Genomic DNA, 22,487 nt, shown 5'->3' on the forward strand with positions numbered 1-22,487 from the left:
CCTGTCAGCTGCAATGCACAAAACTGATGCCAAATAAAAAAAAAAAAATATTTGGAAGAGATCATGGGAGCAGGTTTCCCTCCTTCCCCAAGGGGAGAGGGGTGGGACAGCATGAGACTCTATGGGACTCGTACCACTGCAATCCCCTCAGCAAATCCTTCGCTCAGACATTAACGAGGCATCTAAACAGCTTTGAAGAGCCTTCTCCTGGATGCTGCTCTTCCTTTCTCACAGGTCATAGATGACAGGGAGTTGGAAGGGACCCACAAGGATCATCAAGTCCAGCTTCTCCTGCTGGGGCTCAGCTGGGCATGTGAGCTCCACCACAGCCATAGACTTTCTCTCTGTGAGGTCTGCTTGCGTTGAGGGGATCTTAATCCTAAAGCCCTTGGCACAGATAAGGCATCACCATGGTTTGATGGGCATTGGATCCCACTTGGGAAGGCAGCAGTCTAATCCATCCCTTTGATGCACAAACAGTGCTGGCAGAGGGACCACATGCCAGTGTTGGGTTATCATCAGCCTGGTAGTCACAGGCAAAGGAGAAAAAATTCCCTGGATACTTCTTTATGAATGACAGAAGTTTTTGGAGCTGTTTCCCTGTTATTTTGAAGGAAGTTTGCGTTTCCACTTAGCTCCACACTGTCTTCTCTGGCAAAGCATCTCGAGATACCTACCTTGGGACTGGGGTTACTGATGGTGAGACCACCCATCAGAGCCCCTATCTCTGCCTGAGCCAGGCTTCAAGGGTGAATTCTGCCAGTGAGGGCTGCAGGTACTTCTCTCACCCATCTCCCAGCATCAGGCAGGCTCTGGAGCAGTCTTACCTGTCTTGGGGACCACAGATCCTTACAGACCAAGAGATGGTCCCACCTCCTGCAGAGATCACTGGTCAAACCCCACTCCCATCCTCAAGCATGCAATGTACTATAACCTCTGTCTCTGGGACTCTGAGGACATATCAGGAGAGTGACTAAAGTCCTTTCAGAGTCAGAAACCAAGCATGAACAAACTTGAGTTGGATTAGAAATAAACTGCCTTTAATTGCAGATCCCCTACGTGACCTCATGGACCTTTGAATTTGCCCACCAGCAATGTGACAGGGAAAACTGCTGTGCTGTGCTTGAATAAAACCCTGTCCTCCATTTCCCTTTCCTGTGAACACTAATCCTTCAGCTGGAAATCATTGCCTAAACGTAACAGGTCTATTTTCCTTCCTTCTTTAAGTGTTCCCAGGCCAGCCTGGGAAAGAGGCAGCAGTGGTCCTGGACCACACTTCAGCAGATGCTGTCCCAGTCTCTCAAGCATCCCCCTTGCACTCTTCAGCTCAGAATGAAACATCACCAGCATCTCTTAAGTCAAACATGAGGCTGGCTTCTCACCCTGCTGTGCAAAACAGCTGAGCTGGCTTGTGGACAGGGGAGGGATGTAACGTGGGAACGCGCATACGGCTTCAATTTGAAAAGTGGCTAAAAATAGCTCCATGAGGCTCCCACATTCACTGAGACTCTCCAGCAAGAGATCAATCTTTGCCAGAGAGTCCTGTAAAAGTTTTTCTCCTCTATTTTCATCTTGCTCTTTCTGGAAGCAGCAGAGATGTTAGTTTACACCAGTCTTTTACCTGCCATCGGTAGGTTTCAGAGTTAATCACTGGTACCTGAGGGCATGGCTCACCCTCCCAGAACCACCACTTTGGCTCCAGTCCTGCATCTACCCCATATGAGCAACAACGTGACTTGACAAAGGACAGAGTCATCTATTTTTTAATTTTTTTTTTTTTGCTTTACCAGATTTTTTGGGGCATGAGTCACTGAAAAAAGCCTCAGCTTGCCGAGCTGCTGTGAGCCAGTCCCACCGCACCTCTGGCTGGCTGCTGGGAAAGCTGGGCCTGCCAGCCAAGGCTCCTCCTGCCAGAGCTGGAGGGAAAAAGCTGGAGGGTACAGGAGAGCTTTTAAATGGGACCCTGCCCAGGCTCACTGTCACTCTGGTCACCCTACTTCCCTAACACAGCATGAGGCCACTTCCTTGCCAAGGTGGCTTATCCTAGGGGCTGTGCTGACTGGTGAGAGGAGGGTGGACACTCAGAGTGGGATACTGTCTCTGGGATGAATCCGCACTTAGGCCAAAAATTGCTGTCTAAGCAGATACAACTCCACACCCAGCTCAGCATAGCAAATTTTGGGAACTCTGCATGCTGTATTTTCCCACTGCAGTGACGGGACCTCTTCATCAGTACCTGGCACACCCCTGTGCCTTTGGAGAGGTGGCTCTTTTCTCCCACAGAAGCATGGCTTTTATCTCGCACTCTTCCCCTGTTCATTTTGATGCCACATCCCTGAAAGCAAGGGAGGAAAACCCAGGGTCCTGCCAGCTGATTCCACCAACCTCCTCACTGATTTCTCCACCTTGCCTCGAACATTAACCCTGTTATTTCCCAGCGAGCTGAGGAATGGATATCCCTTGACCCAGATTTTATTGCAATAAAGATGACTGCCTGCCAGCTGCCACGACACTTGGCATTCCAGCCTCCACAACATTTGGCTCTCCAGCTCCTGCCTCTCCTTAAAAAGCTGAAGCAAAATCTCCCAACTCTATGCATTGAAACACATGGCTTTAGATGGGTGAGCATCTTGCCAAGCCGGCTGGAGGGATTCACTCAGCTTGGCACTCTGAGTGCAAGCCTGTCTCCTGCTCTGGCTGGTCTAGTTGCTTCTTAACGAAACAGGCTCTGACAACATTGTTTAATAAGGAGCCACTTTGCCTCCGGGGATGGGAGAGAGAAATATGGTGCCTTGACATGTGAAAGGCAAATCCCATTTGCTCCAAAAGCGTTGTTGGAGTGCGAGGGAAGCTTGAGGAAATGGTTTTGGCTCTGAATGAATGTAGTACTTGGGCTGCTTGACCCTGCCATCCCTGTCCCACCCATCCCAGGGGTGCTCAGGGGCTTCAGTGAGGCTGGTGGGGTGCTCTGACCTGATGATGAAGGCTCCTCTGGTTTCCAGGAGTTTCCGTTCAGTGCTGAAGCGCTTGAGCAGGTTGATCATGAACTTGTAGAAGTAGGAGTTCATGGTGGGGGTGGAGGGTGAGCATTCCAGGCCTTTTGTACCTGGGGAGGCAAGGGGAGAGCAATGTAGAGCTGCCAGGGCCCTGCTGCCAAAGCCTTCATGAGAGAGCAGACATTCTTATCACATGGTCACAGCACTGAGATGACAAAGGCAGGGGCATGGAAAGATTTTCAAGCCTCATATGACCACATCTGCTTGGTTCAAGCAGAGCCAGCCCTGTCATAGCTCTCTCCAGCGCAAGAGAAAACATTTTATGGTGGTCACAGCCCTGGAAACAGCACCTGGGGTTAAAATGGGATTTTTGTGAGTTCATCTCAGAGCTATTCAGCTTCAGTAGCTGCTAGAAGAAGGAGTGCCTGAGGCTCTAAATTGAACCAATCCCATCTCCTCAGATATGGCATGTACACTCATCCCAAAACCAGCAGATTGCTGGTGAGTTGAAGAGCCTGTAATCCAACCCCACAAGCCACAGATGCCCCAAGCCCAGTGTGCATGTAGTGGCAGACACACACATTCATGGTGTGTGTCACAGACACTGGTTTACACTTGGTGATGTGATTTTCCTTGAGCAGGAGCCACTTGGTACAAGTGTCATATACAATGTGCCCCAGGGCTACCATAAAGTACTGGTCAAACCACAGCAGAGCTCCAGGCTTAGGGATTCTCCTGGTCTGAGACTCTTGGCAGGGAAAGGGGCAGCTGCCAGCTCAGGGAAATATCCCCTCCAAACAAAAGAGCAGGGAGCTGGCAGGTAAAGATTGCTTTTCCCACAGTGAAACCCCAGGGGAGATGGTTTATTTAGCAGGACAGCGCTCAAAGCAAATGTTTGGAGAGAGCATTTCAAAGGCGACTCTACAAAAAGGGGAGCTCTCTTCCTAATTTCTCCTTCAGAAAGGCCACATCTAACTGTGCTAAGGAGAGAAGCCAGCACACACGAGCACCCCAAGGCTACTCTCCACACACTATTTCCATCAGATAACCAAAGGAAACCTGAGCAGTTTGATTTATGGATGTTGTCTGCTTCTATGGACACTCAGCGGAGCACGGAGCAGCCAATTAAAGATGTAATTAAGCTGCCAAAGCCCAGGAAAGCTGATGGAAAAGCTGCTGGTCTGTTTTCTATCCTGCCTCTCCCAATGATACACAAGAGATTCATGCAGGGCAGCTTCCCCAGGTTTGGATTTAACATCTAAGAGAACATACAGAGCCAAAAAAAAGGAAAATGAAATACAAGGTCATCCTGACCAGAACCCGGTGTCCTCTTCCTGCTGGAGCTGTGTGTTGACCCACCCCTTGGTATATCTGTAACCCCAAACCAGGCTTTGAGGCAAGCAGCTCCCCGAGCACAAGTGTTCACCATCGCATCATGTTTCCCCTCAGCTGCACGGAAGACGATCTGGGCAAAGGAAAAAAAAAGGGATCCAGCCGAGCCAATGTGCTCCATAACAAAGGTGTGTTTGTTGGAAGGCAGGGAGCACCCAGTGTGAAAATGCAGCCATGCCCCACGTGTCGTCACTACAGCTGCTCAGCACTGCTCTAAAGGGAGCAGAGACACGGTCTGGAGGTGACATGGGGCAGATCTGCCTTCCCACTGTGCCTGCTGCAGCTCAGCCTGAAACCTCTCCCAGCAGAGCCTGGGAAGGCAGGTGAGGACCAGGCAGAAACTGTCTTTCAAAGCTGCAAAGTGACATTCTTGCCCATTTTCTCAGCAACGCTGAGACATCCAAACCTGGCTGCGCTGCAATACGAACTAGCAGCAGGTAGGACATCCCATCTTCATTCCCACCAGCTAACAATGCTCCAGTGCTGTAGCTTGTCTGGGGCAAGTTCTCATCTTGGAGTTTCTCTCTTCTCAAGACCCCAAAAATAGTCTCTCTGAGCCCCATAGCAGCATCAATGGCACAGTGTTCCCTCTACAAAGCAAAGCCAACTTTCTGCCTCATTGTCATCTTGCATGTCTTCCAGCCAAACATTACATATCCTAAAACACATCCCAAAGGAAAAAGAGGAGGAGGCAGCAATTTTTCTCCTCCCTCACAGGACCAGCATTTCTGCTGTGCGCAGGACAAAGCTGTATGGAGCTGTATGGCTGCAAGACAGACCAGCCACAAGCACCTTTAGATATGTGCTCTGAAGTGGAGCAGCATCTCCTGTATCTTCAGCTGGAGACTAGGAACGACCTGCTGGATCAGCTGAGTATCCAAAAGTCAGAACTGCCTCGGGGATCAGATCCCAGCTAGTCTGCAGGACCTTCAGTACTGCTGTTGCCTTCCATCAACTGGTTCCTGAACCTTGGACCCTTCTGCCCAGTCTGGAAGCAAGGAAGAACTGGGATACAGAGATGGTGAAAACAAGTCTGTGCCCTGTTTTTCCTAGAAGAAAACATGTGAGTATGCCTACTCCAGGGAGCCTTTTCACCATCCTTTGCCTCTGGGAGCAATGAGACTGAACTCCAGAAGGATCATTTCTCTCCATCCTCTGCCCACCTGGTGCACAGGAGCTATGCCTGCATGTTCCTAAAGAAGGTTTCCACTGTGACACACCATGCCAGAGCAGCCTTGCCAGTGCTCTCTAGGGCTAATGCTGGGAGTGAGAAACCAGGGTATTGGGGTCTGCCAGGCTGTAAAACGCTCAACCAAACCTCAGATGGAGCTTAAACAGGCAATACTTCTTCCAAGCAGGCAAAGCAGTTCTTTTCCAAAGCCTCCCAATCCTCCAAACTTCCCGTTTGCTCTGTTTACAGGATGTCTAGGAAGTGGCTGGCACCTTGTGTGCCATGGTGTAACCCTTCCTGGCGTAGCCCAGAGCTCAGCTTGCTGCCCTGCGGGTTACAGCTCAGCACAGTGGCATTCCCAGCCCGACAGAACTGTAGGAGCAGCTTGTCAAGTGTTTTCTCTGAAGCACGAGAGACAAGCAGGAAGAAGTGTTAAGAAAACTGTGGCATAATTAATTGAAGCTTGCACCTCTCCCCCTTCCCCTGAAGCAAAAGACTTTGCAGATCTGTAACCTGCCAGATCTGCTGTTAACGTAGCTGGGGCTGGTGGCACGTCACAGCTCTGCTGCTTTTTTTTTTTTTTTTTTTAATCTGGTGTGGAGGAGGGAGCTGGAAGAAGAAAGATCCATGCTTAGAGCAATGATGAAACTCAGTCCAGACATCCACTAGAATAGGAACAAAATGGGAATTTTGGGCCCAGAGGAACATCAGAGCAGTGAAACATAACAAAAGGCATGTGGGAATTGCAGCTATATGGCCGCAGTGAGTCCACATCAGCCTGGGTCCTTATAATTGAATCACAGAAGGGATCTTAAGGCTCATCTAGTTCCAACCCCCCCACAATGGGCAGGGACACCTTCCACTAGACTAGGTTGATCCAATCTGGCCTTGAACACTTACAGGGATGGGGCAGCCACACCTTCTCTTGGCAACCTGTGCCAGTAACTCATCATTCTCACAATAAAGAATTTCTTTTTAATAGCTAAGCTAAACATATTCTGTCAGTTTTACACTATTATCCCTCGTCCTATCAATGGCTACAGCAACCTTCTGCATCCCAGCATGCCAGGCTAACAAATCCTTTCCCCAGATTCCCTTCACAGACTGGGGTAGAGCCAGGGACACAAGCAGGCTTCTTGGATCATCTAAGTCAATACCAACATCTGTTCCCCCAGCCATGAGTGCCAGCTCGAGTGGAGCACAGCGAATGTCTGCAAACCCCCAGTGCATCCCTGAGCGCTCACCAGCGGCTCACGCTGTTCCCATCGCCTGCGTGGCCACACTATAAATCAACCGAGACAGGCAATTAGGGATCTATATTAAGGCCCTTATAAATATATATTGTACATCACCCTGGAACATTCAGGCTGTCTGGCTGCTTGATGGGCTGAGCTGTGTCGAGACCTACAGTATCCAAAGTGTCCCCACATTGCTCCGGGTGAGCCTGGCAGACTGCGACACGAACTTGGATTTTCCTATCTCAGCCACAAAGTTCTGAACTTCACCCTGGCATAAAACATAACTTCTATTAATTTACTATAATTGGTTTCAAACTAGTCTTAATTAAAACCGGTGTGGACTTGCTTAACTCCATTGACACCAAATTGAAATAAGATTGGAGCAGAATTGAATCCTTTCCGAAGCGAGCTAAAGCTGGGTAAGCTGGTTAAAGAGTATCCACAAGGGTATTTGCGGTGGTTTAGCTAAAATGATTTACCGCAATCTCTAATTGAAGCAATTTCAGCTCGGATATAGGGAGGGTAAGCTAAGAGTTGGCGAGGCCAAGCATCCTTCCCACCCGAGTGTTTTCCCCAAGGCATCATGTTTCCAGCTCAGCCCAGAGAATGATCTCCCCCCCAGCTCTTCTGGGAGCAGCAGGGATAAACCCGGCGGCAGCCGGAGCTGGTCCATGAGCCCTGAGCCGGCCCGAGCGCCAGCGGCGTGGGAGTCGGCACTGCCAGATGGTGCTCGGCGAAACCCCGGGCAGCGACGTGGGAATCTGTGCAGCGTCTCCCCCGGGCAGCCTTCCCCAGGATGTTTTGAATTTTAGCTTTTGCAAACACGGAGTGGTGAAGCCTCGCGGAGCAGGATAAAAATAGAGCCGTAAAAAAGGCAAATCCTCCCCTCCTCCTCCCAGAAAGCCGGCGCAGGGCGTAGCTGGAAACAGATGTGAACATGTCGGCAGCTCAGCTGGGCTCTGGAAAACCTCCACTCTCCCCTTTCCAGAGCACAGGATGCTGCTGACGAAATAAACCCACCAAAATTCTGGATTGTACAGCCAGGAGCTGTGCTCAGCCTGGTTTTGCTTGGACACACAGGGATATTTCTCCCCTACCTACCTGGCTAAAGAGCCATGGGTTTGTAATTCCTGAGACTTCAACATCTCGACAGAAAGGGGGTCCCAGATGGGTTGGGGTACATATTTTGATGCCAAATGAAACTTTTGCTGCTCCTTGCTCTCCCCCACCTTATGCAGGGTCTGTGCTCACGGCTGCCTTGGAGGAAGGCAGCAGGCAATGATCATCTTGATGGTTTTCCTAGTAAGGTTAGCAGTTCACTACTGCCCCATTTTTCTTTGCTAAGGTAAATCAATAAGCAAAAATGCAACAAGGGTATAGCTCAGCCATTGTTCAGAGGCACAAAGTACCCAGCAGAGATTCAAACCAGGAATGGATAAGCTTCATGGTGAGCTTAGAGTGGGTTGAGGCTCCTGCATGGAAAGGTGAAGTATACAGAACACAACCTGAAGGAATGAGCAGCAATGGGGTTTGCTGGGCTGTTTTCACACCAATATTCACTCTGCTAGTTTGTTTTTCACCTCATTCCTCACCTCACCCCACAAATTCCTCACATCTTTGGGAAACTGAGGCAGCCCAGCAAAGTAACTCCAAAGGAGGCTTGGCTACGAGTGATTTATCTACACCATCAACTTCTCCTTTGTCCACCACTACAAATCAGTAATCCCAGCTGTTATTTGGGAATCCCCAGGCTTTCTGGCTGGCTGTGTGCTGTGACCATCTCAGGAGGGATGGATACCTGGAGGCACGCCAGGCGAGTTAACACTACATCTGGATGGTCTCTCCTGGGGCTTTCCAAGGCATCCCAGCTCCTCTATTAGACTGCATCCAGGAAAACAAACAGATCAGCCTTTCTTTCAAATTCCTCTCCTCCTCAAGAAGCAGAAGAGTGTTTTTGACAATCAACACTCCTGAACAGCTTCATGCCAGTAGGAAAAGAGATGCCACAGACACCAAACATCAGGAACCACACTGCTGAGTTTGGAGCACTCAGGACAGCTCTCTTTTCTCCTGCCTGCTTGGCTCCTGTGGTCCCTGCTGTCACACTCCTGATTCTACAAAAGCTGTTGGAAACTGGCTCCTTCAAGAGCAAGTGGTTAATGGTGTGATGTCATCTGCCTCACTGCCTTTTGTGGGGAGGATGAGTAAGGAAGGGTTTCACTTTTATCCTTCTCTAACACTGGAAATAGCAGTTTAGCAAATCTGAGCCATCTGACAAGAAGTCACCTTTTTTCTACCTTTCATGGACCTCCTGCACACTACAGACTCTCACCTGATGTTTGCAGAGGCTGCCCTAACATTTTACAGACTGTCTGGAGTTGAGACCTTGTCATACGCTGCCACCTCTGCAGATCTACAATGACACAATTGAAGTTGTGTCAGACAGACAACAAAAAGGGAGAGGTTTGGCTCACTGAGAATAAAATCCTCCCAAAGATATGTCAAAAGCAAACCCCTAAAACAGAGTATGTCCACTCTGGAATGCTGCATGTTCTCCAGGGGGGATACAGCAAGACTAAACTCAAGAGACTATATTTCTGAGGGACTTCTAGCAGTCTCCTCCAGGGTAATCTACTGACTCTATGGGATCTCCATGGTCTGCCAGTGGAAACCAGTGACCTCAGGCACATTAGTGACTCCACATATGGAATCAGACTCCCAGTAAACATCCTATAGCGTGAGGTGCTCAGAGGGAGCAGCACTGTCCCCATCACCTCCGGCAGGAAGCCAGGCAGGAGAGACCGGACCAAGCTGGAGAGGAAACAAAGGGCTGTAACTGCTTCACCTTACAAAGCTGTGCAGAAAGGAAGGAAGAGATGTGTGCAAGAGTTACCCTGTGCAAGGCAGCAGCTGGTCTAGCATCCTTTTGGAATGAGCTTTTGTCTCTCGTGAAGAGCAGAGCTGTAGATGAGGCTGGAGGGCTTCCACCTATCATGGTATGGTTTGAGTTGGAAGGGACATTTAAAGGCCATTTAGTCCAACCCCCTTGTCATGGGCAGGGACACCTCCCACTAGACCAGGTTGCTCAGAGCCCCATCCAACCAGGCCTTGAACACTTCCAGGGATGGCACTTCACATCTCTGGGCAACCTCTTCCAGTGCCTTTCCATCCTCACAATAAAGAATTTCTTCCTAATACTTAATCTAAAATTACTCTCTTTCAGCCTGAAGCCACTCCCCCATGTCTTGTCACTCCATGCCTTATCCCAAGTCCCTGTCCAGTTTTTCTGGAGCCCTTTCAGGCACTCGAAGAGGCTCTAAGGTCTCCCTGGAACCTTCTCCAGGCTGAACAACCTCAACTCCAAATCTGTCTCCTTAGTAGAGGTGCTCCAGCCTCTGATCATCTCTGTGACCTCCTCTGGGCTTGCTGCGACAGGTCCATGTCCTTCCCGTGCTGACAGCCCCAGATCTGGATGCAGTCTTCCAGATGAGGTCTCACCAGAATGGAGTAAAGGCACAGAACCACCTCCCTTGACCTGCTCACCTTGGTGACAACCACTCTCAGGTCATCTGCTACTTGTCTCAACTTCTACAGGGTTAGAAAAGACACTCCCAAAGCAAAGCAAGCAATGGATTTCCATTGTACTGACCAGACTGGCATTTGCACAATCACCCCAAAAACTGGGAAGCTCTTGGGCACAGCCCTGCAGCCCTTATCCCTGGAAAAGTGGGCAGAAGGTACCAAGGAGACACTCCTGGAGGCCAAAACCAGCCACCCTCTCCCAGGGCAGTCGGAGCAGGTCAGGAGGAGATGCTGGGTCTCCCTGGCAGTGCTGAGCTGGGCTGGCCCCAGTTCATTGTGCTCGGGGAAGGCGTCGAGGGCAGCTGACCTTACGTAACCAGAGAACAAAGTGGCTAAATAAAAACTGGAGCTGGGAACGGGCTGCGGAAGTGGGACACAGCTTTCCTGACTAATCAACCAGCATCTGAAGGAAACCAAACTCAATGGCAGGGAAACAACTGCATAAACACATCCCGAGGGAAGAAAGGGAGAGAGAGGAAACGCGGGGAAGACCATGGGGGCACTGGCCCCTTCCACCTCCACTCCTGCCCTTACTGCTTGGCTAGCAAAGCCTGGAGTGCCAGGACAGAGAGCACAGCAGGAAATCTGCCACGAGCTCAAGGATTTCAAAGGGTGACCTTGCTTGTTTACCTGCAAAGCCACCAACTGCACATTTGGAAGGGCCTCTGGGATAGAAGAGGATTTGGGTTGGGATAGCTCAGCAGCTCTCTTCCCACTGCTGGCTTCAATGGCAACTCAGTCTGAAGTGGATGAAGAGAATGCAGAGATTTAACCCAGGGGAGAAGTGCTGGGACCCTGCAGCCCCCACTCTAATGGGGAAACAGCATCCATCCTACTGCCAATACAGCACTGTCCAAACCACAGCACCTTAGGGAACCATCCCATATATCCCAGTACAAAACCAGTGACTCCAGAAAGGGGTATACCCTCTCTCTGTTGCCATCACCTCATGATTTTTGCCTGGGAATGGCAGAGTTTTGGCTCACTCGCTCTCACCGCCTGGGACCATGCTCAGACATGGGGATTTCCACCGGCCACTGGTTCTGCTCCAAAAAGCAATCCTCTGGCAAAAGGAGTATTTTTCAGGAGCCTCTGATTTTCCAGGCATAATCCAGGAAGGTCCTGGCCCAGCTCTGACCCTCAGTTTCCCTGGGGGAACTCCCCAGCAGCCCATCCAGTCTCAGCCTTGGGTGGTCAAAGCCAGACGGGGCTGGGGCCATGATAAACACCCAAGGCCAATGAACCAGCTCCTTTTTCCCCTCCCCAAAAACATCTGCCTTTGGTTAAAAGCCAATGACCCTGCAAAGCTCAGCTCCAAATAAATTCTTAAGGAACAATTTTCTGGTGCATTATAGGAAAGAAGAAAATAGGTGAGGAAGCCAGATCCCACTAGGACCTGTGTGGGGGAAAGTTGTCCCACCCTGGGGCAACAGGAGCTCTGGCTCCAGCAGATCTACTCCAGGAGGGGAGAGCCAGACTCTTTTTAAAGGTTACACTTGAGTAAGTGAAGCCAAGTTGCTCTTCCAGATAGCTAACAGGGGCCAGGGCAGTCGTTAGGATCCACGCCATCCAGCCTGCTATTTTTAGATCATCCAGAAGGAAGGAAACCTCAGACAACCATCAGTGCGAGCTGAACTGCAGCTCCTCAGCTGCTTGGCCAGTGCTGCAGGAGCTGCTCCACCCAGGCAGTCTCACTTCTGACAGTGGGAGGATGGATGAGACTTGCAGAAAGCTCAGGGAGGTCACTAGCTCTGCAGCCCTCACCTCTCCATTGCAGAGAAAAGCTGCCAGCAAGAAAACAGGTAGATCCACAAAAAAAAAAAAATCCCACCCTGAACAGCCAAAGACCTGAGCTGGTTGCTGGTGCAGACATTTATAAGACGAGGGAGGGGTGAGTGATCCAGGATGTTCAGAGAAAACAAAGCCTGAAGATGGGAAAGCAAAGCCTCTCACTCTGGTGGTGATTTTGCAAGGCCCTGTGGCTGCATCCTCTGCAGGGAGAGGCAGCCTTGGCTCAGTGCTCGGGTTGCAATCCAAAGCTCACATGAAACGTGCTTTTGGCTGGGACGACCTGGCCTGGGGAGTACAACAGGGAGGCTCTTAAATAGCAGCAGAGGAGGAGAAGGAGAAGCCAAGCAACTGTAAAGCATGAACCACAGACAAGGGAAGGTGAAAAAAATTTCCCCATGTGCAGGATAATTAATGAAAGGTTATTTTTTTTTTTTCATCTCCCAAGTCCCCAGAAAATAGGATCGTCCCTCTTCATCTCTCTCCTGAGGTTTTGCCAGACACTCAGAGCAACATAACAGTTCATAGCCAATGTGGGCAGCCTGGCACAGGGATCCCTCTGCAGATCTATGGATGTTTTGGAGATCTGGGATTGCAGCCAGCATTTTATCCTGCACTGATTCTAGGGCTCTGAGGGCTTTTAGAAGGAGAAAAGAGGCTGGAGCCCAAGGTCCCATAAAAAATAGGACAACAATGACATCTCTCCACTGGCCTCTGGGGCATCCTGCTGCTAAACTGAGCCCTAAATCCCCAAAACACAAACTAGAGGAAAAAGCAGCAAGAATAAAAGCAGCACCCTGGTCTGTGCCATGGCAGACTCGATTCCCAAACCATGCTGGGTGGGGATGAAGACACTGATTTATTACTATAAAATAAGCTTCTCCTTTTGCCTGAGCAAACCTGACTGGTGCCATGGAACATGGGGAGAGCCCAGGAGCAGGGAGGCACTCACTGGAGGAGCTCAGCTGGCCAGGCCTGGCTGGGACATGAAGCTCCACTGGGCCAGGTCGCACATCGGAGCCATCGGAGGGACTGTGCCCCTCCTCTGTCTGTCCTGCTGGGGAAGAAGCAATCTCAGCCAGCAGTTCCAGGTCCTTCAGGATAACCTGTGGAGAGAGGGATGGTGCAGGGTGAGCTTTCCTTTCCAAATCCATATACAGAGAGGGTGAGGTGGGAAGCAAATACCAAATTCCAGCACACTGAGAAAGGTATAGTAAAAGAGGGCTACTTACAAAATTCCAAGTGGAAATTTCAAATGTTTGCAGAGGGGATGGGGCAGTAAAGACAATAGAGAAGAAAAACCCAGTTTCTGCTCTGAGAGTCCTGAGGAAGCATATGAAATTAAACCAAATTTACACAACCAGGAATAGGGCTTGCTTCCCCTTGTCCCAGTTTGTGGAAGTCTGGGATTTGTGTTCCCTTCATACCCTCAGATTTGGGACAATCCCAGCAAGAGCACAGGGATGTTCTGGGGGCACATACCAGCCAGCTCCCCTCTGCAAGGCAGCATCCCAGGGAAGGCTCAGCTCAGGATGTCAAGCCAGAGCTGCCATTCAGATTTCATAGCTCTTTCTTTCCAGAAGTCACCAAATCAGTCTATATATAGCACTTCTGGAGAAGTTATTACTGGGTGGGTTTTTTTTTTTCCATCCCCAACCCTTCTCATGTCTCAGGCTATTTTGGGTCCCCCTTCATTCAAACGTCCTTGAGTTGAGATGTTTCATGAGCTGTCCCTGATGCTCCAAGTGCAGCAGGGATATGCAGAGCAAAAAGGCTGCCAAAAAGGGTCAACTGCCACGTCTGTACTCCTCAACATCTGGTACAGCACATCCCAACCACCCTCTGCCCACCAGCACAGTATCCCAGGCTTTCTCTGTGCTCTCACAATGCATCTTTCTGAAGAGCTCCTGTTATATAGGAGATTTAGTTTCTGAGATAACATAGAAAACCCCTACCCCTGGAAAAACTAAAAGCCAATTATGGTGCTGTTTTTTTGTTTTTTTTTTTTTTTTTTAATTATGCTGGAAAATACAACCCCTGAAAATCAGAGGAGCTCCTCGGTTTTTCTTTTGCACAGACAGATATCTTAAGCTGAGTGCATTTGGGGGGCTTTTTTTTGTAATTAAGGCTGATTTTCAAGGCCCCAGCAGCCTCAGAGCAGGCAGTGTGATGTCTAGGCTGTGTATGGTGTAGAGGCAGTGGTGAGGAAGCAGCCTGCCACAGGCACCACAAGGGTCCAGCATGCTTGGGAAGACCCTGTGCCTATAAACATGATTAAGTCTCAACTCACAGCTCCCAAAGGCAGGGGAAAAAAAAAGACAACTTGTACTGCTGCCCCTGAAGAATACAGCACCTCTGTGATGCTGTCAAGGCTGGGAGCTCGCTGCCAGCGTGGAAGGACCCTACCATCACCAGCCTTCATCCTCTTCCAGGGAGAGAAGTCTGTGGTCCCTGGCAGAGGGAGGACTTTGGTGCTCCCTCTCTGTCTGGATTTCAAGCATCTGTGGCTCAGACAGAGATGCTGTTGGTGTTTTGTTTCAAGTGGAGGATGTCCCTGAGCAGAGCTGAGGATGCCAGGGCTCCTGAAGCCCTGTGTAGGTTCTCTAGTGGCTAACCATGTGACTCAGCTGAACTTGCAGCCTTTGAACAGGCACCAACTTGGTTCTCAGGCTCTCACAATGGGGAAATAACACCCATAAAGGTTTCCAAGTCATGTTGGCTGAAACTGGCAAAGGGACTCAGGGCTTGGCTACGAGGGCTGGCAGTCAGGCAAGAGCCAGGACTCTCATTCATGTGGTGCATTTTGCCAAACCCAACACAACCAGGAGCTGAGGCACTGTGTGGCTGATGTACAGCACTCACTGCTGCCCTGGTGCCCCCGCCCAGCCACATCATCCAGCTGAGTTTTCACCAGCAGCTCTGACAGCTTGAGGAAACATGACCAAGCCCCCAGGCTAGGCAAGAAACAAGCCTGCTGCATCCCAAAGCTTTCAGAGTCATGGCCTGAGGTCAGATCCTTAATCCAGCCTTTCAGAGCTGTGTCATGAGCCCCATCTCTGAGATCCTGCTTGGGGTCAGGATGCTCTGGCCAGGGTAGCCAGGACAGCAGTGACTAGCACCACTGGACAGTATGCATGGAGAGCATAGCTTTGGAGAGGTTAAGGAGTACCCCCCCTGTAGTAGGTTACAGGCAGGAGGTGGAAAAAGCAGCATAGGCTGAATTTTGCCACTGAAAAACACGGAGGAAATAACAAGCAGGAGGAATCGGTACATGAGCGTTGGGAGGAAGAGTAGGCAGCAAAGACCTGGGGTTTTCCAGCCGTGGGAAAGAGGCAGGAAGCTCCAGCTCCCGCTGATTCTTGCCCGCATGCTCTGGAGAGGGCTCCCAGCTGGGGACAGAGGAAAGGCAGGAGTGCTTGGTATGCACTGCACATCCCTGTGCTGAGCAGAGCTGGAGCTGGCTGGCTTTGTGCGAGCCAGGAGGCTGTAAGAAAGCAATATCCTGCCATTGCCATGGCAACGGCCGGCTGCACCAGGAGCGAGCTGGTCCCATCCCTCAGGAACCCAGCGGCCCTCGGACCCACAGCGCTGGAGCTGAGGGCCAGAGCCCACCCCAGCTGCCAGGCAAAGGTGTGCTCCTGACAGCCAGCCCGCAGGATCAGCCCCCAAGGGCGTTTTCCTGATCCCGAGGGGATTTCTGGGAAGGTTTTCCAGTGGTGATGAGACATAGGACAGTGTGCCCTGCTGTGGGCAAATGTGTGCCTGGTTAGTGTAAATAGGAAGGAGCAGGAGAAGCAGCATCATGATGGATGGGGAGACCTGTTCAATGTCTCAAGCCATTCCCAGCACAGGGATGAAGAGCTGCATGGAAGAGGACGAGCTCTGGGTGGCCAGGGAATGAGAAGCAGGTTTCCAGACAGTTATAAATAAGCAGCTATTTCTTCTCTCTGAGAATAGGCAAGATTTCTCCCTGCATTGCCTCCAGAGCACAGATTTTGAGGGCACACACAACTGTCAGCCTCTCCAGATCTAGGTCAGGTTAATTTGCCTCTTGTTCTGGTTGAATGGAGCCGAGAGCAGCTCTGCTGGCAGTGGCACGGGGGGAAGCAGCCCCTGGATGGGGAGTGCTGGGTGGGATGCACCTCCCTGTGCATGCAAAGCGGTGCCTCGGTGCTCCTGGAAGGGGGGGCATTTGCCTCTTGGGCTGGCCCCAACCCAAGGCAGAGGAAGGGGAGGGGACCCCAAATGTGCTGCAGACCCCTGGGAGTGAGATTTAGCACCCCACAGCACATGATGACTACTACAACACCAGAGCAGGCTGCAGCAGCAGCTCCTGGGACACATGCAGCGGAAGGGTATGGACTGGCTCCTCAAGGTGTTGTCCTTGCCGGTATTTACAGATAAGCTGTGAAAAACAGGAATAAATTAAAATGCCTGTGTGCAGCAGGGAGATGCTCCTGGATGGCCTTGGATGTCCTAGTGGACATCTAATATTCCCTGGGCAATGAAATGGGGCACTCAAGATAAGTTATTCTTGCCAAGGAGAAGATGAGAATGCAGCTGAAGCAAGATACTACCAAGACAGAAAACAAGAACTTTAAGGACTGCAAAGCACTTCAAAGAGGCCCAAAAATCTGGGAGGCTGTGGAAACCCCCATGGCATTTCCAGGATGGGCAACGCAGGCGGTGGAGAGACCCAGCGGGAACAGGGAAAAGCCAAGGATGCTGGTGGCTGCTTCCTCCTTCTCCACAGCATAAATGCAGTCCCATTTGTTTTATATTTTTCCTCCTTCCAATGCTTTTAGCTGTAGCCAGGGAAGGAGGTGAGCATGGGCAGGCAGTCCTGGAGCCAGGAGTGGCCAGGAGCGAGGCTGGCTGAGCCCCAGACACACACTTTGTGAAAAGCAAACTTGTGTTCCCCCCCTGCCTCCAGCTTTAAAGACAGAAAAAGAAAAGAAAGCCCATCATTAATCTTCCCACACCAATTTAACCAAACCTCTTTTTAGGTCCCCGACACAGCAACTTTTATCCTCTGATCTTGCCAAGATCTACTTTTTTTGCCTTCCCAGAAGAGGATGGGGAGCAGAGGGAAGGCAGAAGGCCCGGGGGCTTCTCCTCTCCTCCCCAGGGCAAATCCTGCCAGGTCACGCTGACACATGCTCACAGCACCAGCAAATACAGCTGGCAGTGGGGGAAGGCACTTAGTAACAGAGCTACAGCCATCCCAAAACAAGCTGGAACCTGAAAACTCCCTGCCCACCCTCCTGCTTTTGTAAATCCCCCACTGTCCCTGCTGCTGGGGGTGTGAGGGCCAGGCCTGCAGCACCCAACACTGTCACAGCTCAGAGCACCCCTTTAAATGTGTTTAATTAGCACACATGGGAGCTTTACATGCCACCTGATGCCAGCCAGGGCAGGAGGCCAAGGAGGTATTTCATAGAATCATAGAATCCCAGAATATGCTGAGTTGGAAGAGCTCCACAAGGATCATCGAGTCATGGAATTCTTAGGGTTGGAAAAAAAAAAATCTAAGATCAGTGAGTCCAACCGCCATGCTCACAACCAAACCATGTCCAAGTGCCATGAGTGCTGTTGCTTCATGCATTGAAGGGCAGGGAAGGATGCAACACAGGTCCAGCTGGTGGAATGGGGCTGAAACAGCCCTGGAGTATCCCTTCAGGTCATGCTGTGGGAGGCTGGATGCCTGCAAACTTTTGAAACTCAATACCCACAGTCCTAGAGCTCATGACAGGCAAAGCGTTCGCTTCTATTTGTTGTCTCCCACTCACCACCTCCCTCTGCACACAGGGAACAAGGCACTCAAAGCCCAGCTCACCAAATCCTGCATCCTACATCTCCATCCCACCCTAGACCCTCTCTGAGTCAGCTTCCCAGGACAGAGACTGCCTGTCCTCCATGGCAGTCAGGTTTTCTGTGGTTTTAGTCTGCTCCATAACTTCACCCAGGAATGCTACAAGCACCAGCTCAAGCCCAGATTGCCAGTTTACCCCAGCTGCTCACTGTACACATAAACTGCATATACATATGTATATGTAAGTTACAAAACTGTGGTCTGAAACTGGGCCTAAGCCAAAAGCTCCCTATGGATCATACTCCCCACAAAGAAACTTCCTATTTCTGCAGGATGCAGCACAGAGATTATTGTTAAACCAGGTGGTCTTGAGTCCACTGAGAAAGCATCACCCCACTTCTGCTTACAAGCTGCTTCCACTTATGGCAAACCAGGCTAACTGCATTTTCCACGATCTGACTGGAATTATACACATTTCTTTATACCTCATTTCAGTCCCAAGCTCATCCTCAGGGTCTCTCTTGAAAACCAGTTGCCTCCTTGCTTCAGTACCTCATAGTTTTGAGTCTCCCTCCAGAAGCTTTACCACCAAAAACAGTTTAAATAAAGTCAGGCATATTGCAGTTCTCTTTGCAGTCTTTAGCTTACACCTCTGCTTTGCATCAGGTCACAATATTTCAGCTGTGGCAGATGAAAGGCCAGGAGCTGGAGGACAATAGCTCTAAACCCAACAGAGCAAAGCTCCAAACCAAGCCATACTAAGACAGCTATTTGCTTTGGCACAAGCCTTTGTTCAGTGTCATTGTACTGGGATTGGGTGTGACAGGAGAAGTCCACCAGGTTTCAGTGCGACAGCAGAGCTCTGACCAGGGCACAGACCTGGCTTTGAAACCCTGCAGTGCTGCAGCAAGACACAGCAGCAGGACATGCAAAAGAAAGAGATGACTATCAGTATACCACCATCCCAGGGTTTTCTTCTCTTCTAGTTTAATACTGGAAACCCAAGAGAGGGCAGAACATTTCAGCTTCTTGTGGGAAGTTGGCTCGAGGGCCATGCAGAGGTTCAAGTACATCACAGAATGGTTTGGGTTGGAAGGGAACCTTTAAAGACCATCTGGTTCCAACCCCCTGCCATGGGCAGAGACACCTTCTGCTAGGTAAGGTTGCTCAGAGCCCCATCCAACCTGAACACTTTAATGGACGGGGCAGCCACAGATTCTCTCAGCAACCTGTGCCAGTGTCTCACCATCCTCAGATAGAAGAATTTCTTCTTAGTAACTCATCTAAACCTGCCTTCCAAAGTCAGTAGCAGCCAAGGCTTAGTTCACTCTCTCTAGAGGTCACCAACTCTTGAGGAGACTTCTGAAAGAAGTGTTTCTGTACTCAAAGCCTTGCCCAGCCCTGGGCAGGTTTTCACGTTAGCAGAGTTGAGGAAGCCAGAGTCTATCCTGCTTCACATCAGACACCAGCTCCACCTCATGCGTCATTCCTGCATGACTCAGACAAAAGTCCCAGCACAACTTTCAACCCCCAACAAGATTGAGGGGAGCAGATAAGCAAACAGGAACATGTTCAGCCATAAAGAAACCATTCCATTCTGGAGCCAGAAAAAGAAAAAAGCAAAGAAAGAAAAAGAGCCGGAAAAAGCAAAGAAAGAAACTGAGTAGCGTCACTGCTTTGCAGTTTTCTCAGAGATGCCTCAGCTCCTATTGTGTTCACTTCAGCTCAGTGCCTGGATCTATTCAGAATCCAGGGAACTGAGAGACTACATCCAAAGCTGCCTTTGCACCATGAACTTGCAGAAGGAGGCAATTTGAAGAATGTGTCTTCTTTTCAGCAGTGCCTATCAGCAGTGGTGCCTTAAGCCTGCAGATGGAAAGGTCCCACTCACTGCTCCCAAACAGCATTTCCTAACTTTTCATCTCTTCTAACATCAGTTTTTCAACCAGGGCAGCAAGCAGATAGTGCAGAAAAACCCACTCCCAGCAGGATCCAGTTACGTCTTGGAAGGAAGTTTTCAAGCACATCAAATTTTAAGCAGGGCTTTCATAGATTGCCTTCAAAACCAGGTCTCAAAGGCAGGACAGAACATCTCCCTGTCAGAAAGCACAGGAAGCAGCATGAGGTGACGCAGTGCAGCAGCACAGCATCTGACAGAGAGGAATCCTGGATCCTGACTTGTCTACATATCAAAGGGAACTGCCTGCTTCAGCTCTGCTCCAACTTCTCTGTGCTGCCTTTGTGAATCTTAACGAGGTCTCTTGACCATTTCTTTACAGGCACAGGAGAATTGGGTAGGAAGGGGAATAGGAGAGATGGCAGAGATGACTCAGGACACTGCAGATGCATCATGAGTTACTGGCCCCTGTTCAGCACAGTGGAGGTGGTGCAACACCCTGTGCTACTTGAATGACAAAAACAGGGGTGAGAACTTAAGGGGCATGGATCTGGCTCCATCCAGCATGAGTTTTCCTTTGCTTTGAGCTTGATTATTTATGACAATGCAGAGAGAGACTGAGAGCAACTCAGCAAGACAAGACCTTAAAAATAAGGCGCCTGAGTACAGTCTTTCAGTCTGATGCACAGACTAGCACTGACCCTCTGAAGCCAGATTATCCTTTGGTGATGAGCTGGTAACAAACAACTGCTCCAGGGCACATCAGCAGAATGACAGGTAGCCTCCAAAGTGTGTACAGGAGCGAGGAGAACTCTAGGCACTACAGAAGGATGTTCAACCTTGCTGGGATTAAAGATGATACTTACACTGCTGCTGAGCAGGTTCCCTTGGGGAGGGCAGCATCACAGGACAAAGCACAAAAACCCTCTGAGGATGAGTGTACACCTCGTGCTACACCGCACAATGTGCACAGCCCTCTCTGGAAAGAGGAGAGAGATGCTTCCTCATCAGAGCTGATCTTTAGCTCACACAGGCCCCCATGCTGACCAGGTGTTATCCAGGAGCTTCTGGGAAGGGGTCACAGCCTGCAGGTGACTTGGGACAGAAATACTGCACTGGCTAAGCAAGCACTCCATATCCCCCTTCCTAACAGGCACTGACATAGCAGGTCAGTTAGCTCAGAGTGTCCTCATCATTCCCAAAAATGTCCAGCTCAAAACCTCCCTACTATTTCAGTCATTTCTATTTCCTCTGCAGAAAGCAGCAAATCTGGTTGACAGCCAGCTGAGTGGTGGTGTTTAATGGATTGACTCGTCTATGGATTTCCTTACAGAAAAAAAAAAAAAGCCACCTCCAAACATTTAAATAAATAGAAGCCAGGATTAAATAAATCAGCTTAAAATTACTTTTGAGCCATTCCCAGTTATGTCACATGGAGGAAATGCACCACCAGGGTCCTTTCTTCACTGTTTTTTTCAAATATTAATAAGCAGTGTAATTGCAACATGACTCACAGAGATCTCCTGCCAAGCTGGAGAGACTATCTGCAAGATGCAGGCTTTCTAGAGCATTGCAAAGGCAGATGTGTGCTCGGGGACTCTTTTGGAAAGGTCTGCATTGTAAGCAGCAGGGGATGGAAAATGGCCAGGGAGTTGCTTGCCTTTGCAAGTCATTCCCTTGCTTGCTCATTCCCCTCTCTCCTCTCTTAACAACCCCCTCACACATGGGATTTATTGCAGGATTGGGGTTTGGTGCTCTGACCATGTAATGCACAGAACAGCACGTGATTTTTATTCCATGAGGAAGGTCTGGGATGAGAAACCAGCCAGGATCATTTGTAGTTCTGGGCAAGATGATCCAGCTGATGATGGAGGCTCTACCAGTGCCTGGGCCAGCAGTGGGCCATGCTGCTGGCCTCCCACCCAAGCACTGAAATGCTCAAGGGAACAACTTAGAGGGGGATAAGACAACACCACCACCAAAACTGAGATGACTGGAACCAGAGAAGAAGGGTGAAGAAGCAAGACAAGGAAGCAGGAAAATGGTGCAGAACCTTAGGAGGTGGAAGATGAAGAGCTCAACAGCAGAGCAAGCTGACTCAGGTTGCTGCCTGATTATCTCTGCTCACTACCAAGCTGAGTGGTTCCCAACCAACCTGATGCCACTGGGCATCTACTGCAGCAATGCTGCTTTGCTGTCCAAGCAGTGAGTGCTGCCTAAATGCCTCATGAATATGGATTTGGCACTGCCAGCTTGGACACAATCCCCCTTGCATCTTTACAGAGGTTGTTGCAAAGCACCTGAACTCCCACTCAACAAGGTTCTTACCATGACCCTAGTCCCATGGGTGATGCCCCATCTGCCTTCCCAGGCAGGCAAAAAGGATTCTTAGGAGCTGCTTTGAATGATCAACTCTCAGAGATGGAGAACAATGTTCATACATCAGAGAACCCCCAAGACAGCAGGGTTTTCAGCTGGGCAAGTACTTGCAGGCTCTGCATTGGGTCTTCTTCAGTTTGGCCAACTTGGTAAAACCCCTCAGTGCCAACATTGGCCAAGCCTCACAAAATACCTCAGTGCCACCAAAACCCCAAAGGCCAGCTAGATGTGG

The 22,487-nt window shown here is 50.1% G+C and overlaps 1 protein-coding gene across 1 annotated transcript in view; it reads right to left on the reverse strand.

The window, feature by feature from the left end:
• The window catches only part of VAC14 (VAC14 component of PIKFYVE complex), a 59,559-nt gene that overhangs the window by 17,925 nt on the left and 19,147 nt on the right, over window positions 1-22,487 (reverse strand). The window contains exons 13-14 of the mRNA XM_036390388.2: window positions 13,120-13,273; window positions 2,974-3,106 (exon numbers count right to left, since the gene is read on the reverse strand). Of these exons, the coding sequence (XP_036246281.1) occupies window positions 2,974-3,106; window positions 13,120-13,273 (287 nt within the window). The remainder of the gene's footprint in view (window positions 1-2,973; window positions 3,107-13,119; window positions 13,274-22,487) is intronic.

This window comes from Molothrus ater, chromosome 12 (genome assembly GCF_012460135.2).
Source record: "Molothrus ater isolate BHLD 08-10-18 breed brown headed cowbird chromosome 12, BPBGC_Mater_1.1, whole genome shotgun sequence".
NCBI lineage: Eukaryota > Metazoa > Chordata > Aves > Passeriformes > Icteridae > Molothrus > Molothrus ater.